General features: G+C 34.2%; 3 protein-coding genes across 3 annotated transcripts; 1 reads left to right on the plus strand and 2 right to left on the minus strand.

The window, feature by feature from the left end:
* Positions 1 to 866: 866 nt before the first annotated feature.
* Positions 867 to 4,226, plus strand: LOC109158987 (nudix hydrolase 16, mitochondrial-like). Its single transcript, XM_019306944.1, has 4 exons — positions 867 to 1,237; positions 2,326 to 2,440; positions 3,320 to 3,403; positions 3,673 to 4,226. Exons 1-4 carry the CDS (start codon positions 1,167 to 1,169, stop codon positions 3,940 to 3,942), a joined length of 540 nt encoding a protein of 179 aa, XP_019162489.1. The 5' UTR covers positions 867 to 1,166; the 3' UTR covers positions 3,943 to 4,226.
* A 3,497-nt stretch (positions 4,227 to 7,723) lies between these two features.
* Positions 7,724 to 8,711, minus strand: LOC109158988. Its single transcript, XM_019306945.1, has 2 exons — positions 8,235 to 8,711; positions 7,724 to 8,192 (listed from the first exon to the last, which is right to left on the minus strand). The coding sequence occupies exons 1-2, from the start codon at positions 8,484 to 8,486 to the stop codon at positions 7,989 to 7,991; spliced, it is 456 nt and encodes a 151-aa protein (XP_019162490.1). The 5' UTR covers positions 8,487 to 8,711; the 3' UTR covers positions 7,724 to 7,988.
* A 1,769-nt stretch (positions 8,712 to 10,480) lies between these two features.
* Positions 10,481 to 15,409, minus strand: LOC109158986 (transcription factor-like protein DPB). Its single transcript, XM_019306943.1, has 9 exons — positions 14,591 to 15,409; positions 13,911 to 13,984; positions 13,693 to 13,736; positions 12,535 to 12,597; positions 12,297 to 12,443; positions 12,119 to 12,187; positions 11,891 to 11,989; positions 11,598 to 11,668; positions 10,481 to 11,093 (listed from the first exon to the last, which is right to left on the minus strand). The coding sequence occupies exons 1-9, from the start codon at positions 14,839 to 14,841 to the stop codon at positions 10,838 to 10,840; spliced, it is 1,074 nt and encodes a 357-aa protein (XP_019162488.1). The 5' UTR covers positions 14,842 to 15,409; the 3' UTR covers positions 10,481 to 10,837.
* Between the last annotated feature and the right edge of the window lie 3,083 nt (positions 15,410 to 18,492).

Here is an 18,492-nt window from a genome sequence, read left to right on the forward strand (position 1 = left end):
TTCCTTTTTCAATTGTCCTAATTTCAATGAAAATTTTTATATTTCCAATAATTTATTAATATTAGAGTATTAATATTCATTTCATTTTTATTTTTTAATCAATTATTAATATTCATTTTATTTTTTTACATTTGAGCAAGTTTCGAAATATTTTTAATTTTCAGTTAATTATTAATAGTCATTTATTATTTGTTTGGGAATAATAATAATAATAATCTTAACTATAATAAAGCTATATGGTTGGGAAGTAATTAATATTACAATTAATGCCACAACATCCTTTATTAAAAAAAAAAAAAGCACAACATTTGAAAAATAAAATAGCTATATATTATATAATCATATAAAAAATGTACTTTTGAAAAATAAAATAGCTATATATTATATAATCATATAAAAAATGTGTTCAATTAGAGTTTAAATTTACTCATACAAAATTTGAAATTTACTTTCCAAATGTAATTATCTTAGTTATTATTCGTATTGCGAAAATTATAATATAGATGAAATACAATTAAGAATAAATAAATGTAATTATGTAAATTCTCTCTATAAGTTTATTTAAATATGTACATAATTAGAGATTATATTAACCATATAAAATTTTAATTTTAATTTTAATTGTAATTTTGTATTTTATAAAAATAATAAATACTTGACCAATGGAAGCTCAAAAATATTATTATATTAAACAATTTAAAATATTTTAGTTTTTATACTTTTTATTTATATTTATAATAACATAATTTTTTTTCGTGCATCGCGCGGTGAATTACTAGTAATAATATAATAATAATAATAATAACAATAATAATAATAATAATAATATAGCGAAAAAGAGAGAATCGTAACCGACTTGAAGCAGAATTGACTGCGTGACTCACACCATCAGCTCTGGCGCATCCTCATCCCATGTTGCTCCGGTTCATGCGCTGATCTCTCTCATTTTCTCTCTCTACACTATGGGGCGATCTCAGGGAAAAGTTAGCAATACATTTCACATCCCAATGAGGTGATTGAGTTTCAAAATTGGGTGTTTCACGAGGAATACAACAACATGATTACGATTCTTCGCCGCAGATTGTGATATATTTATATAATATAATATTTACCAATTTCTGCGAGGAAGATCTCTTCTGTGTTCGCTGTTTGCTTAGCAGGAAGAAATGTCTGAATTGGTGGCTCGGACTGGTAGGCAACAGCAACGCTACCACGAAGGCTTTCGCCTCATCGCCGGGTGCTTTTTCATCTGCTCCCCTTCGTCTATGCATTCATTTCCGTGCTTCTTCTTTTTTCGATTTATTTGATTTTTTTTATTTTTTATTTTTGTTGAAATGTGTGTTTCCTCGCTGCGGAAATTTTTGTTGGAATCGCAATGTTGTTTTGTTTTTTGCTGGGATATCTCGTGGTTCGGATTCGGGTTGTTTCGTTTTGGGGAGGAATAGGAGGGAATGGGATCTCTCGATGAACTGCTACTATTTGCAGGTGTTTTTTGATTGAGGGAAACGGCGGTAAAGAGAATGCTGATAGCTATAATGGTCAAAAGATTCTGTCTTTTTCTTTCTTTTCGTTCAACTGTTTTTTGCTCGCCACCCCGACCTTTGGTACCCTAGAAATCAAGGGCTGAATAGATTATGCCCGGAATTTGATCAGTTTGACCTAGCCTGTTCAGGCAGGTATATAGCAGAGAGGTATACCTTTGTAAAAATGAAACAGTGCTTGCTTGTGCAAGAAAATCTGCATTCTTGGATAGTATAAGGACAGTCCTTATTCCAGAAGATTCAATAATGTTAAAAATGAATCTAAAATGCTTGGAAATTGAAATTTTTTATGGTTCATCCTCATGTAGTCATCTACATGGGTATTAAAAAGAGGCAGGGTAGTTGAGGAATGATTTTAGGCTAAGAGACGGGGTTTTGCTGACTTTGTAAGTTTGCCAATGGTTTAGCATTTGTAAGGACACTGCTAAATTGGATGTCTAATTGTCTATGTCAAATATACATAGAAGAAAAAGAAAATGAAAGTCTAGAGGTCAATGCTAGTGTGTCAAGATTACTAAAACATGGTCAAGTCCCAATTGAACAAATCATACCGAGTGATCTGTAATGGTACATTACAAATGCTTGGTTAAGTGTATGGCATAGACTTTGTGATTAACTCGTAGGTTTTATTGTTGTTCCTCTCTGTCTGAGCATTGCTTTCTCGACTGGGTTATTATATCTTCACCAATTGACTCCAGTGTTTTATTGATGTTTACAAACATGAATTAGGAAACAGGATATGTAAATATCTTAGGCTTTTTTTGACTGTGTTGAGTTCTTGCAGGTGTATTCCTTTTAGGTTTAGAAATGTAGCAGAAAATGGTGATGACATCTCAAGAAAAGTTGTTGAAGTGCTTATGATAAACTCAACTAGTGGACCTGGTCTTCTGTTTCCTAAGGTAAACATGAATGTTGCCTTTAAGGTCCAAACAATATACTGTTGCAGTTAGCATAAATGAAATTGTTCTCATTCATATGTAATTACGGAGAGAGTAAATCCTCTTGAGACTTTTGTTATTTTGGCTTTCTACTCTTTTGCATTACAGTTTTAAACTTTTAATCTTAGTACCTCTTAGATTTGGAAAGAGATGATTTTGATGGAACTCTTATAGACCCTATAGAGGACCAGGAGTTTTGATACACAGCTACTGGATACAAAATTTCCAATGGTTTTCTTCAAGAGGGTCAAAATAGGCAAATTATATCATGGATCATGGTCCACCTTCCATTGTAGACCTTGGTCCAAAATGACATTTAGATTATGTATTTGCAGTCAACATATTATGTGCCTTCAATTTATTTACAGACACACTGATACATAATCTGAATGTCATTTACTCATTTTGGACCAGGGTTCACAATGCAAGGTGGACCCTAGTCCATGGTATAACAATTTGTCAAAATATGTTTCATGGAAAAACGAACGCATGCTTATATTTTTCCCTTGGACTTCATTCTTTGATGGTCTTGTGGGATATAATAGAAGTACCTAAGATCAGATTTGGGTTTGCTATTGAAATTGTTTTCTTCAAAATTACTCAGTAGTATTCTCTTAGGCTCTATCTCATTCAGTCAATTGAAAAAAAAGGAGTATATTTGTTTAATAAATAACAATTAAAGTTCATTTAACATTGTGCTTTTATGTGTAACAGCCAGGCTACTTTTTGAAACCCAATGCAGCTTCACATCACTTCTTTTATAGTTTTTGTGTGAAGCAACAGAGAAGTATATGCATTGGCACACAGCTAGTAATGTTTTTGCTTGTCTTAAATATATAGGGTGGGTGGGAAAATGATGAAACCGTTGAGGAGGCAGCTATGCGTGAAGCCATTGAGGAGGCTGGAGTTCGTGGGGATCTAGTGGTAAGCTTCAAGCTTCTGTTGCATCACTTCATCTATAAAATCCAAATGAACAATCTGGTATTTTGTTATCTTTTGTGGTCGAAACTTGGAAAGCCTCTCATTTTGTAATGATGTTCATCATGATCCTATTGCCTCTACATTTTTGCAATGATTAAAGGTGTTACGTTCCTCATTACAGTATTTGTCTTGATATTCAAAGAAAGTGAGGCTTCATTTTGTGATTCCATTGTTCCTGATTTTGCACCTCGATCTATTTTCTACATTTTCAGCATTTCCTGGGGTACTACCTATTTAAAAGCAAGACGCTTCAGGATGAGTTCAGTCCAGAGGGTTTGTGCAAAGCTTCCATGTTTGCTTTGCTGGTGAAGGAAGAGCTGGATTCTTGGCCAGAGCAGAGCCTTCGGAAAAGAAGCTGGCTGACAATTCCCGAAGCAATTGAGTGTTGTCGGCACCCATGGATGCGAGAGGCCCTCGAAGAAGGTTTCTTGAAGTGGCACGCCAGCGGTATGACAAGTACAATGAATAAATGCAAAGACTAGGCTTTCTTGTCTCCTATATATTGAATGGTTTTAGATGTTTAGTGAAGGCACCACCACCACCGACTTTTAGCGGAACTAGACAGTGTGACCTATGAAAGAATCTGCAAATAGTCTTATGTTTTAGGTTTTTCAAAACCTGTTTTTCATGTTCTTTGGTTCCGTGCTATATGCTGATTGATTATGATGATGATGATGGAAAGAAAAGAAGTAGCAGTTGAAGTAGAAACTCAGAAGAAAAGAAATTAATTAATTAGAACCATTATGCATCTTTTACTTCCATCATATCACCACATGCTGTTGAGTGTTCACCTTCCAATTTTTTTTATTTATTTATTTTTTATTAGACCACAAGGTGTCCTGAGCAGAAGACACTTTTAAGCTCGTTCCATATTCAAATTAGTCCCCATTTCAATCATTGTTGTGTGGACTATATTTTGCCTATTATAAAATAATGTACATTCAGTACAAAAATAATGTATATTGTATATAGGGGATATACATTATTTTTGTTCTGAGTGTACATTATATTGTATAATGTACATTCAATATAAAAATAATGTACATTTAATGTATTAAAAATGTACTTTTTGTTATGGTGCATATAACATTGTGTGGACCATGGTCCATACAATAATTTGCGCATTTGTACTGAATCGGTTCAATTAAGAGGTAAATTGTTAGTCAGATTGATTTTTAATACAAGATGAGTTTAAATTCCTGATCTCTCTTAAAAAAATAAGAGTGAACGATTACTCAACCAAGTTGGTTTCACTCTCCAAATTATTCAAATCAACACGTACTCACAAAACGACAACCACTTCATTTTTGTTAGATACAATATAATGGATATAATATTACACGTAATCAATCACTATCAGGCAAATAACATACTAAACAAAATTTAAATATTTAGTATTGTGGCACTAGAAAAATGTCGATGTAAAACCTAGGAAACGCCAGCAATATAATGTTTGTAATATTCTGGGACAAAGTTTAAATATTTAGGTTCCGATTAAAGTTTGTAATATTTTGAAACTGTCCAGAACGGAAAGAAAAAAAAATGAAGTTAAAATTTGAAAAGTCAAAGCGGTATAATTTTGGTTTTTCAGAATTCTAGACCAGCAGGTCATTGACGTAGGCTAGTGGCCTACTGGCCGCCAATAGTATGGCCATTGGCCAAAAACTAAAAATCGTATTTTTTTTTTTACATAAATCCGATTAGAATTCGTCCGGTTTTAATCGGAACCGCCGATAAAAATCGGAACCAGAACCTTAATATAAGGTTCGGATTCCGATTTAGCCATTTGAGGAATTGGAACTGACGGTTTCAAACTGGAACTGAATCAGAATCAGAACTTTGGTCACCCCTATCAAGATATTCTTTAAAATTCTGCTTACTCTTATGTGATTTAGGTATCCCGAGTAATGAGTCAAAACAATATTTACTTTTTCAGTTTCTCTCATGCATCTTGGGTAAACTCATTATATAACCCAATAACGCCATTGACCTAAGTCTAGAAAATCTATTCAAATTGCTTTAAAATTGAGATTACACTATCTCTAGTAAATACAATTGAAAAACTCTGTATATTTGAAATAAACGTATATATTCATTGTAGAATTCAGTAGCAGAAGGAAAAAAAACATGTCATACTCAACCACTCTTTTATGAGGAATCAGAATGAAGACAAATTAAAGACATCTGGTCCTATATATATATATATATATATATATATATATATATATATATATATATATATGTGTGTGTGTGTGTGTGTTCAATGTGAGGTACTGGACCTGAAGGTGAGCTCTCGTTTTCGAGCAGTGACTTTCAAATTGGGTAAGGTTTGCTTTTAGATTTTCTCTTACCATGTATCTTCACAACCTTCCAAACCCTAGAAAATGAAAAAAAAATAAAAATAAAAATAAAGTGGACACACCACACCTCACAAACTTTATCGCCGCCCTTGTCTTGTCCATCAACTTGCCCATTGCCAAACGTTGGAAACCCGCCCAAAATAAATATATATCCACTACACACTTTTAAATAGTGGCTGTGATTTTTTCTCATCATTCAAAAAATTACACCTTTATATACTGGAGTACAAGACTTTTATTTTTCTAATTACATAGTTATACTAATACGAAAGTACAGAGTAATATTTTTAATTAAAATGCATATTTTTTCATTTTATTGGTAATCTGATTTTTAAGTTTGGATTAGTGCGTTTAGTTTTTTTTTTTTTTTTTTTTTTTTTTTAGTTCATATTGGTGCTTTGAATATCATTATATTAGGATTAATTGTCTTTTTTTTTTTGTTTTTTTTTTTTTGTGTTTTTTAATTTATTCCCATTATAGGATCCATCATAACCAAACATCTTGGTACTCATTCCAATTCCACCCTAAGTACTAAACATGTAAAATACTTCTGTCAAAACTCATTACTATTTATCAAGTATTTGATTCTCATTCCAATTTACATTCCCGTGTGAACCAAACACTAATGTGTTTGTTTGTGTATTAAGAAAATAAGAAATATAAGCAAAGAAAAACAAAGATTCTTCAAAATCAAAAGAATCAATATTCAGAATATTGACTGCAGTCTGCAGTCTGCAGCTACAAAAGCATATATAAGCCAAGTGTGCAGATGCAAAATGAAAACCCTCAATTTAGGTATAAATATCCCAATCACTACTGGATAGTAATAAGAGTCATTAATTATATTGCTCTAGGATTAGGGTTACCTTTCATTCTGAATTTTCTCACGTGCGCCAATCGATCTCTCGTTGAGAGCACAAATGATACACCAATTAACTTCACCACAAATATTAACTTATTGTAAGGGTAATTCTATTTACACCACCTATTTTACTATTTGCACCACCTACTTAGTAGGTCAAATAGCTTTATAGGTGGTGTAAATGTCAGCATTAAATATGGTCAAAGATTTTTATTTATTTATTTATTTTAATTACAAAAAAAAAAAAAAAAAAAAAAAAAAAAAAAAACAAAAAAACAACTCCATCTAGTCACCTTCTCCGGTGAGAAGGCAGCCCAGTGGGTTGCCTTCTCACCGGAGAAGGCAACCCAATGGGTTATTTAAAAAAAAAAAAAAAAAAAAAAAAAAAAAGATCCGTCACCTTCTCCGGTGAGAAGGCGATGGACTGCCTTCTCACCGGAGAAGGCAAATGGGTTGTCTTCTCCGGCGAGAAGGCGACCCACTGGGCTGCCTTCTCACCGGAGAAGGCAGTCCAGTTGCCTTCTCCGGTGAGAAGGCAGTCCGTCGCCTTCTCACCGGAGAAGGCGATGGTGTATTCTTCGTTTTTTTTTTTTTTTTTTTTTTTTTAAGAATTAAATTTTGAACTCATAAATGCAGTTTTAATAGGGTGGTGCAAATAGCATTTTGACCACCCATTAGGCTATTTGCACCACCCATATATTTATTACAATTTACCACCTTTTTACATTTTCAATGATACTTTATACCATATTTGGTCAAAGGGGGTGCAAATAGCAACACCCTGTTGTAAATAGAGATTTGACCACAATTTAAGTATCACTTATCATTTTTTGTAAAATCAATGTAAGATTGTATCACATTCCTAGATCCCACTTAATCATGCATTTACATATAAATTCTACTACAGAACCCAAAAAAAAAAAAAAAAAAATGCTCAAACATCCAAAAAATAGTCAGAAATTTACAACTTTATTTATTAGTCAGTACTGTTTGAAATGCGTAATCAGAAAATATATTAAATTAGAAATGAAACAAAATATATTAAATTAGAAATGAAACAAGATTATTATTATTATTATATTTTCATTGAGCTGAGGTTGCAACCCTAGCCTATCTAGCAAAGGTGGGTACAAGAGAAAAATGAAGAGAGTAGAATTTAAGAGTACATATAGTAGAACTCTACTAAATAAAGTAGGGTTGCTTAGCTTAGGTACACACGCCGCCATTCATACATATATATATATATAGAGAGAGAGAGAGATTGGTTGGTTGGTTGGTTGGTTCAGTGTGGTAATTAAAATTGGATCTATATTGATTCATACCAGATGTTTGAAGGGAGTATCCCGGCCGGAAAGCTTTCTTGCAACTGCGGCACATAGGAATCCTCGAAAATGAGATTTGAGTTCTCCGATGATGTGTCTGTCGTCCCAGGATGATGATGATGATGATGATGAATACTAGTCGTCGGTACTTGGAGGACTACATGGTCTTCCATGGCCTGCACGCAGCTGGGTGTACCGACATCATCATCATCATCTTTTTGCCTGCAGATTCCTTGTCTTCCGCCGCCAGTAGCAGCGGCATGGGGCGTCACCGGCAAGTCGTCGGCGTCTTGGCCGGTGAGTTCCTGCACCAGCGCACGGAATTTAGCGGCGCTGGTGTTTACCCTAACAGGGTTGGAGATGTAAACGACCTTCAGCTGTTGCTGTTGCTGTTGCTTTCTCTTGGGGTTTTTGCTGCTATGGCGGCGCCTCTTCTTCTGCTTCTCAACAGTACTGGTAATTAGCATCGTCTCATCATCCATGGGAACTCGATCAGCTCAGCTAGCTAGTACAGTGAAAATTAAAGGGTTTTTATTCGTTCTTCAGAACTTGAGATTTGATCGTTGGATCGATCTTCAATTCTGGACAGGAAAGCGGCGCCGAGTTTTATCAGAAATATAATTGAAGCAATAAACAGATTTGGAGGAAATGGAAGCAGATAATCGAGCCCATCCAGCTACTGAACGATAGATGACTTATAATCATATATATTAACCGAGAGGGCGTCCGGCTACGCGCCGGAATAAGCGTTAGCCGTGAAGCTTACGGGGCCCGGCCTGATATTATATGGATATGATGTTTTTATCAAAGTTTATGAGGTTTACGTATGTACGTTACTGATACTATTTTAGCCGCGGTTATACAGGAGCCACGTCGCAAAACAGGTGAATGACCTCATACGTTCACGGGGCAGTGACGTCATGATTCCACATCGCCTTCAAGCTGAGCTTGCAGTCTATGTCGGCTTCAGCCTCGATCGGCTTCAAGCTGATTATTACAATTTTTTTTTTTTCTTTTTACGAAAAATATCTTGTTGTTTAATACTACTGTTCATTATGGTCCATATCACGATGTCATCAGTGATATACCGACATTTTCAAGTTGGTACTTGAGTTGAGTTGCAATTAATGACCACCTATGCCAACAATTATATTAAATTAAAATTAAAATGCTATTCTAGCCTAGATATATTTTTACTATAAATGGTTCAATATGGGACACGTAACAACATTCCAAGTACTATTTATGATCGAGTTAATCTATCTTATCAAATAGTATACGATTTGATTATTAAAAATTTAAAAAGTTAATTTATACTCATAATATTTTTTTAGTGACGAGAGAAACCCGAATCTTTTAAATGTTGGAGAGAATTGAACTTGTGATTTTCAAGTATAAAAATTATACCATATCCATTTGATCGCCCTTCCAAGAAAATTCACATACATTATTTTGAAAGAATTAGCGTTATATTTTTATGTAAATACTGCAATCAAATTAGTGCCCATATAATTTGAAAATATATTGAAGTCTTCAAATAACAATATTTTTATGCTCATTAATATTTGAGATTTTTTGAAAGCAAAGGATAAAATAGATTACTGCAGGAGAGCTTAAACAAAGTAAGGAAAGACAAAGTTCCCGTACAAAGAACTAGCCTGATGCGAGACTTTAGAAGTTAAAGTGTGAGCAACCAAATTAAATTGTCTAGAGATTAAACGGAAGAGCAAATAGAAAAAAGAGGACATGAGATCCAAGCAATCATTAATCACAACTCCAACATGAGACTGGGGCATGACAGAAGAGATGGTGAGATAGCAATGAAGAACCAAACAGTCTGTATGTAAAACCATAGAAGAAAACATCACTTGTACTCTCGAGAATATATATTTCCATCGTGTAATATAACTCAAACCAAAACTAGGCAATTGACAAAAGTATCAATTGGTTGGCATGAGTGACCATGCACTCTCATCCTTTAAGAGAGGTCGGGAGTTCGAACACCCTCTCATATGGAAAAATCAATCTGGCCACCCAACACTTTGCCCCTTAATTGGACCGGCCTGATACATATGGAGATTAGTCTGAATATAGTACAGGCTTAAAGGTATTTCCTACCGTTAGAACCTGCTCAAAACACCTCATGGCCTGACCAAAAAATGAAGGCATGCCAATTCTACTTAAATGACATCAAAAACTTATCTGACATGTTAAATTACTCTGTATTTTAATTTTTATCAATTTTAAGTGTAATGAAAAAGGTTGACTAGATTTTTATTTATTTATTTATTCTGCAAAAATCATATTGAGGCAATGTTATTTTGACTCCCCCTCCAGAAATCCCTTTCAACTTGAGCTATTGGATTTGGCAAGCATGAAGCATCTAAAGATGGGAAGACTCCCATGACATAACACCTTATCTTATCAGACACTAATTGTTTGTTGTAATTTACATAGTCAACCTCTCTGCTGTCAGTTTCAGAAGAACATAACATAGCTTATGTCAATTTGAAGCCCAGAAACTTGGTACATATTTGATGTTTCCTACAACCTGATATAAACAGGTCGGGGTTTGGGTTCCTAACTGAAAATGGATCAAAACTCATAAACATGAAAGCTACACTGCTTAAAGCTAAGAGAAGCGTTGTTGATCCCCAGAAAGTACGTCTCCCTTCCTGTGGGGTTAAGATATGATGTCCTCTATTCCTTCAAATGAATAGGAAAAGGATCTAAGGATGGATGTTATGCAGATCTGAAGATGAATCGCCAAATTTAAATATTTTACACACTATACAGGCCAGGCCGGTGTTATGTCTGGAGCGGCATGGCATGATTAAGTACTGGGAGGAGGATGTTCATGCTTGACGCGTGCCTTTAGTATTCCAGGAAGAGGAGGCGAGGTGGGGGGCCTACCGGATATGTTTTGTATAGGAGGAGGATTAGGTATCTGAAGTCGGAACATGTTGGGCATGCTGGAACCTTCCCCGCCATCAGCTGGAAGATTCTGTGGCACGGCATCATCCTTTGGTCTTTCGCAGAAATTCATTGCTTTGAGCACATAGTTGTCATCATGTAGCTCAAAGGGTGTGCTGCAATCATTTCAGCATACAAATCATACTATAAGAAGTAAAAAAGCTGCAAAAAATTAAGTGCCTGTTTTTTTGGTTGCCCAAAGGTATCCCTCCAACCAGAAGACTAATCCCCCGTCCCTACTGTCATGTCAGCACACTAAGTGGTAAGAAGGTATCCCTCCAGCCAGAAGACTAATCCTCCGTCCCTACTGTCAGTGTCAGCACACTAAGTGGAAGGGGACTGGCCAAATGGTTTGCTCCATTCATATGGGTGGGGATCGAATCCCCAGCCTCATGCTTAAGGGACGAGGTGCTGAACCACCACGCCAACCATGTTGGTTTAAGTGCCTGTTGGTAATGAGGGTTGAATCCCATTTTAGGCATGAACTTGGTTATCATGAATTACCACCGGAATCATCATACCAAGAACCTAACTCACGACTCAAAACTATGCTCACGGAAAGTAGCTGACCAAACATCAGATACTCGAAGCATTGTGGATATTACAGATCTCTTAATTACCTGTTAAAGTCAAAGTGCACCAATTGCATATCTTCTGATATTTCCACTTCAACTGTTGCATGAGGGCGAGTCTGGAGTTTCCAAAATATAGGAATGATGTTATAATACCTAGGAATATTTATTCTTTTTGTTCCCTTTTAGTGGTGTAGTTGTGGAAAAAAAAAATGGTAATTAAGATGCTTTTGTTTCCAAGTACTCCCTTTGGATATCATTTTGACCAATAACTTAACAAGAAAGAATAAATATCATTTTAACTAATAACAATAATTAATGGAATTCTCGAGCAGTTCTACCTGAACCAATATGAATGGTAAAGCCACACCACCACTTGGAGTATTTCCAGAGCTGTATAGTTGTTCATTGCGTTTCATGAGGTTCTGAAGACCTGCATACTTTTATAGGAAAACTAGAATTAAGTCCACGAGCATTATAGAAACAGATAGCTAGCCATGCCAGACTCCATAAAATTTTCATGGATTTAGAAAACGAAAATTTCCAGAGTGCCTTGAAAGGAATCCAACCTGCTCTTCCAGTTCTTCTAAATAGGCAGCTTTTTTCTCGATCCTGTTTCTCAATCCAAGACGCTCAGTCTGTAATTATTTAATTATATGCCACCAAACCAAATGTCTATGAGAGAGAGCGATTTAGGAGAAAAGGTAGGAGCGGGTAAATTGAAATTTTAGAAAAATTAAAACAGACCTTTAGCTCTTCAATATCATTTACGCTCGTCCGTGGCAGACCCTTCCACTGTATTTCTTTTTTATCCTTTGAAATAATATCCATTGCCATAAGAACATTCAGAGCATCATACACACGACGACGAATGTTTTTCTCATCATATTGTTGCTGTCAGGGTCAAATCACTGATTTCAATATCCATTAAAGCGTAGAAGAAAACAAGAGCTAAGAAATATAACCGAGGTATAAACTTTTAAACCTGATCTGGAGATGAAAGATTATTGTTAGGATCAGAAAATTCAGCTACAAGTTCGTCAGCTACCTGTATAGCATATTTACTTCACCCATTAGACAGACATATAGCAAGCTTTTAACATTGCAATATCCACGATAAAGTGGAAATTATGCCTCACTTTAAGCCACAAGGACGGACTATATTTTCTAAAGCAACCACACTTCAAGAGTTCAAGGCAAGCCAACCATAGATCACAATTTGAAAGTTTCAGTTTTTGGCACAAGAACAATTTGGAGTTTCAAACTTATGGAAATGAGAAAAAGTATAGGAAACAGCCTCATACTCATAAATAAAGTGCCCCATTTCATGTCTGCTATTAGCAAACAAACTAGCAAATAAGTATTCAAGGCATGAAGAAATGTTTATGGACGTCTATCAGCTATGGTTCCTCACATGGGCATGGATCATTCATTAAAAATAGTAATCACCAACATCCAACTCAGCCCTTCACAAATAAATATCAGTTTTGATATGAATACCTTGTACACCTGTCCATCTCCTTTAAAGTTGAAATAGTATCCAGAGAGGCCATATTTGCATTCACGCAATCTAAATCAAGCTTACAAAGAGCTTTCATCTCATTGCCACTGAACATCAAACCAGTACAAACAGCCAAGATTTTGAAGCATATTGTTTCCCAAAAAAAAAAAAAAAAAAAAAAAAAAAAAATCCAACAGGTTCCAAAGTTATAAATATCCATCATCATCAAGTTGAAAACAATCATAACAAATGATAAGAAGTAAGCATTAATACAAAAAGATGCAAAACGAACAATATATCTAGAAAAAAACTATGAAATAAGATTTAAAAAGTATTTCTTAAAAAAAAAAAAAAAAAAAAAAAAAAATCCAACTTCAAGTTCCTACAAGAACATAGCTCAATTAGCAGCTTTTGTTGTATAACTCAATAATATGGTGAAATTGCGTGCATAAAACCATGTAGACAAAGCCTATGAGAGTCATAATGAAGATAGCATAAGGAAAATCAGCCATATTTACACATTACTCATATGCAGTCATTTATAAAATATATGCAAACAGGGAAATGACAGAATGTCAGCACAACTACATGAAAAGTGTAGAATCATAGTTTTGCATTACATATGTTACTAAGCCAACAGACCTCATTGTATGTGGTTCTTCCTTTGCTTTCCACCTTCTCACACACTGAACAAAGACAATGGAATATATTAATCACAATAAAACTTTTAATAAAGTCAGTTTCACGGATACATACACAATACATTATATAAGAGAAACCAACTATAAAGCATACAGCAATTATAATTAACTGAAATCATTAAAATCCCGTGCTAGTGAAAGCAAACGAACAAAAAATACCTTTCATGCTAAACTGCCGTAGCCCTCTACCACTTTTATCCCCTCCTGCTGCTCGTTGACCTCTTTTCTTCTTCCTATTAGAGCCAACAGATTTGCAGCCACGGTCAGAATACAAGAAATTTGAAACCCAGAGAGGACAAGTAGTCCATGTTTAAGAAACTAAATAAACCCTTCATGCCTAATCAAGTAATCAACAAGTTCTATATATTTTGGTACTTCAGTCAGACTGCACTGAGCACTAAATATGCCAGCAAGCTTTAAAGCTAAATAGAAATCCGTTGTATGCCACAGGTGCATTGATGCAATGAGCAATATTCATTAAGTCAGAAGTAATAAAGATATTAGCATTTTAGGATTACATTGTTAACTAAAATCAATATGTTGACATCAACATACAAACCTACATATTTTTTGATAGAGTGTAAGCTTGCATATATGTTCTTCGCAGACTCAAATTACAGGCTAGCTAATATAGTATGCATTCATATCCTCCACTTAAGCACGCCACACATGTCATGTGACTTGTGTCGATGTTTGTTACACTGAGGAAACCAGGAATTAAAAACATATAGGTCATGAAAAATATTTGATAACTTCGGATAATAACAGGTTATAATTTCTGAAACCGTGGACCCAGCACTGAACAAATTTCGTTAATAAAAATAAGGCAGAGGACTGACCCAGCAGCGCCAAGAGACCCGGCATCATCAGCATGATTATCCAGGCTAGTTACCCGAGCAAAAGTGTTCTCGCTGGCAGGAGTGGCAATGGCAGCCTCGCTCCGGCTCGATGGTGACCCAATACTGCCGCTAGTTGATACAGATTGACCCGAAACGGTGGTGCCCCAAGACCTGGTAGCCCCACCTCCTCCTGCGCCGCCGTTACCTCCTCTAGATGGGTTTTTCTCCCCATCCTCATGATTATTCACCATCCCCACCAAAACTCATCAAGACCACTCAGCTTTATGTGTTTCCCAGCTTCAATGAAGCCAGAAAAAAATTCGTGGGTTCCAAGGAAAACACCAAAGAATCTGATTTACACCATAAATCCCAGCAAAAATACACAGAAATCTTGAATCTTGAGACCCAAACGATAAAGATAGAAGCAGGAAAATCTGGGCTTTCCACGAAATTGAGGGTTTTCAGCTAAATTGTAAAACTAATCAACATTTTTAGAAGCAATATAACCAAAATAAAGGTGGGTTTAAAAAGGGAAATATTGAAAGTTATATGCACAGAGGTTTAGCGGGAGATTCGTAATATTAAGTATGGTATGCGATGTGAGGGACTGACTGAGGCGAGTTTGGTTACTACTTTCTACTTTGCAATCTCTTTCTCCTCCGTCAATACATAAAATTAAAGGACAAAAAGAACCTGGGCAATGAGGAGAGAGAGAGAGTAAAACCGTTTGGGTCTCAGACTCTCAGCCCGTTGACGGTGGAGATTGCGGTGGTGAGCTACGGTGGTTCCGGGTCTAAGATGGTGGATAGGAGCGCATGGACAGGATTGAGGAAGGGAGGGAAATTTGATAAAATGAGTTTCCGAAGCTTCTCTTTTTGTTTTTTCTTCCTTTATTCTTTTTATTCTTTTTATTTTTTTATTACGTAGTACTTTTTACTTTTATTCTGAAGTTGTATTTAAAGTTAATTATTAATTATGGGTTGACTCCATTAGTTTTTAATACTACTGACTCTGTTACAATGTAATATTTATATGTACGTATTTTTTCAATTTATTGAAATATAAAGAATCAATGTCTCCACAGAAATTTAATTTTTGATCTTTTATTTGGGAGAGTCTATGACATTGTTAATTACATTAGCCATTAACTGTTAATTTTAAATTGCATTATTTATTGATGTTTATTTATATATACTAACTGATGTGATTAGTACATCGCATTAATTGTTTTTATACATATGTTTAGTGAAATTAATATTGCTATTATATTACTAAATAAGACTTGTATATGTTTATTTTATAAGATATACGTTAAATATAATAATATATGTATACAATTATAATATATACTAGTTTTTTATGCGTGCTGTGCACAAAATAAATGTCCAACATTAGTATTCAATGTTAAAATTATAGTTATTAATTTTTTAGAAAATTATAAAATTTATAGTTGTAGAATTATGTTATATATTAACAAGTATAGTTGATAATTTGGTTAATAATTATGGTATGATCAATAATTGTTAAAGTACAAATTTAAATATGGTAAATGATTAAATGTAATTATGGTATAATTTAATATATATTGACCGAATCAATGCGTATTAAAAAAAAAAAACATTGTTCTTCTATTATTTACTACTACCCCTTTTATCACATTCTACAAATGGTAGTACAAAAGTTACATATTAAGATAATTTTAGACAAAGTAATAAATAAAGTTACACGTAATCGCTTTGGTAAAAATCAAATGGTGTACATATTGGCATAGTTTTAAAAGAAAAAAGCTAAATAAAATATTCAAAAGCAAGCACTTTAACATTTTAATAAGACCTAAGCAAAAAAATCTAAAAATGACTTAAATACTAATTGTTTGTGTGGTTGTTTTTAGACCATCTCCAAACACGAAAAAATGTTAGAATGGTGTACTTTTAACTTCTCGTTAAAGACTTTCAAAAAAAAAAAAAAACTTCTCGTTAAAGTACAATATAAAAATAATTTTTTTAAAGTATAAAAAGAATTTATACAATTGAAAAGAAATGAAATTTAATTATTTTCCATTTTTCCCTACAATAATTGAGTTTCATTTGTGAAGTAAGTTAAACGACTTCTTACATGGCGTTTCGTTGGAGGGGGGAATTATGTGGGAAAGAAATTGTAATTCCATGGGAGTTGAATGACTGGGAATAAAGTGGGAATTTAAATTCCAGTGTTTGGTTGATAGGAATATAATTACTGGGAATTTCAATTCCAATGTTTGGTATACATGGGAATTGAAAGGGAATAAGTAGTATGAAGTCAAAAATGTCCATTATTGTTGTTAGACATTAATTTTAGGTTAAAAAATGAATGGGTAATTTTGACTCATCACTATCTTTTTTTCCCAAGAATTAAAATACCAGGGAGGACATGAGATTTTAATTCCATGAAAATGGGGGAATTGCAATTCCCTCCAACCAAACTACGGAATTTAATGGTCTTTGGAATTAGGTGGGAATTAAGTGGGAAGGGAATTTAAAATCCCTCCAACCAAACGCCCTGTTAGGGTATTCTCAATAATGTGAAGATTTTGAGGGAATTTTACCAATGTGATTAAAAAAGAGAAAATGAGATAGGAGAAAAAAAAAAACTAAAATCTAAAAAAAAATTAAAAAAGAAGAATTACGCGCCCAAGCGGGCACGAGCTCTCATTCTCCATTAGTGGTCCCCACTTACCTGCAAAACCCCCAACATTGCTGGACCAACTCTCCCCACCCCCCATCTCCCTCTTCCCTCTCTTTCCTCCACTTCACCCTACTTTTCTTAAAATTTGGTCCAAAATCTTCCTTTTGGGGATGCTCTTAAAATTTTTTACTTTAACAAAAAGTTGCGATATTGGATACACCCAAAAAAAAATGTTTGATTACACATTTTTAATGAAATTGGAAAAATAGATCATTTTAGTTTGAATGCATAATTTGTATATTTTGATGTTTTAGTTAATTTTTTTGTAAAAAAAATATATATATATATTATTGTAGTCACTGTTGCAAAAATCGGTCTAGGCGCTCCTAGACCGTGACGATTTCGCCCTAGCCGCTCGCCTAGGCGTCCGCCTAGCGCCTAATTCGGCCGACTTGCCGCCTAGTGTCTAACTTGGCCGAGTTAACTCGTCCATTTCGGTCGAGTTAACCCGGTCAGCTTGACCTTGCTAATTTCTTTTCATTATATATATATATACACGCCCGTATACTAGTTTGGTACTTTGAATTTTTTGATGATTGAGATATTTGAGTATTTCATATTTTTAAGGAATAAGGTTCAAATTGGCCACTGAACGTAACCTGAAAATGCAATTAGGCCACTGAACGAACAAAAAGTGCAATTAGGCCACTGAACATTCAAAAAACGGGCAATTAGGCCACTGAACTCTCCAAACGTATGCAATTTCACCGGATAGCAGGTTACCTTCAATTTTAGCAGGTTACCTGCTTACGTGGCAGCTGAGTTGGCATTTTTAATAATTTTTAAATAATTTTTAATAATTAATTTTAATAATAAATTTTATAAAAATTTTAAAAAATTAAATAAAAAATAAAATAAAAGCGTTTTTTATTTTTTTTAAAAAAATTTAAATAAAAATTTATTATTAAAATTTATTAAAAATGATTTAAAATTTATTAAAAATACCAACTCAGCTGCCACGTAAGCAGATAACCTGCTAAAATTGAGAGTAACCTGCTATCAGGTGAAATTGCACATTTTTGGAGTGTTCAGTGGCCTAATTGCACTTTTTTTTTTTTCGTTCAGTGGCCTAATTGCATTTTCAGGTTACGTTCAGTGGCCAATTTAAACCTTATTCCTATTTTTAATATTGTTTTCATGTTATGACTTATGAATTATCATTATTTCATTTATTTGGA

The sequence above is a fragment of the Ipomoea nil genome, unplaced genomic scaffold (genome assembly GCF_001879475.1).
Source record: "Ipomoea nil cultivar Tokyo-kokei standard unplaced genomic scaffold, Asagao_1.1 scaffold2826, whole genome shotgun sequence".
Lineage (NCBI taxonomy): Eukaryota > Viridiplantae > Streptophyta > Magnoliopsida > Solanales > Convolvulaceae > Ipomoea > Ipomoea nil.

Excerpts from the sequence above, each read along its gene's own strand:
- LOC109158987 (XM_019306944.1), top strand. The coding sequence starts at position 1,167 with ATGTCTGAATTGGTGGCTCGGACTGGTAGGCAACAGCAACGCTACCAC. Across the intron at positions 2,441-3,319 it reads CTGGTCTTCTGTTTCCTAAG|GGTGGGTGGGAAAATGATGA; the intron begins GTAAACATGAAT and ends TTAAATATATAG. Across the intron at positions 3,404-3,672 it reads GAGTTCGTGGGGATCTAGTG|CATTTCCTGGGGTACTACCT; the intron begins GTAAGCTTCAAG and ends CTACATTTTCAG.
- LOC109158988 (XM_019306945.1), bottom strand. The coding sequence starts at position 8,486 with ATGGATGATGAGACGATGCTAATTACCAGTACTGTTGAGAAGCAGAAG. Across the intron at positions 8,193-8,234 it reads CTGGCGGCGGAAGACAAGGA|AGCTGCGTGCAGGCCATGGA; the intron begins ATCTGCAGGCAA and ends GTCGGTACACCC.
- LOC109158986 (XM_019306943.1), bottom strand. The coding sequence starts at position 14,841 with ATGGTGAATAATCATGAGGATGGGGAGAAAAACCCATCTAGAGGAGGT. Across the intron at positions 13,985-14,590 it reads GGGTCTCTTGGCGCTGCTGG|GAAGAAGAAAAGAGGTCAAC; the intron begins GTCAGTCCTCTG and ends TGGCTCTAATAG. Across the intron at positions 11,094-11,597 it reads GTGCACTTTGACTTTAACAG|CACACCCTTTGAGCTACATG; the intron begins GTAATTAAGAGA and ends AAATGATTGCAG.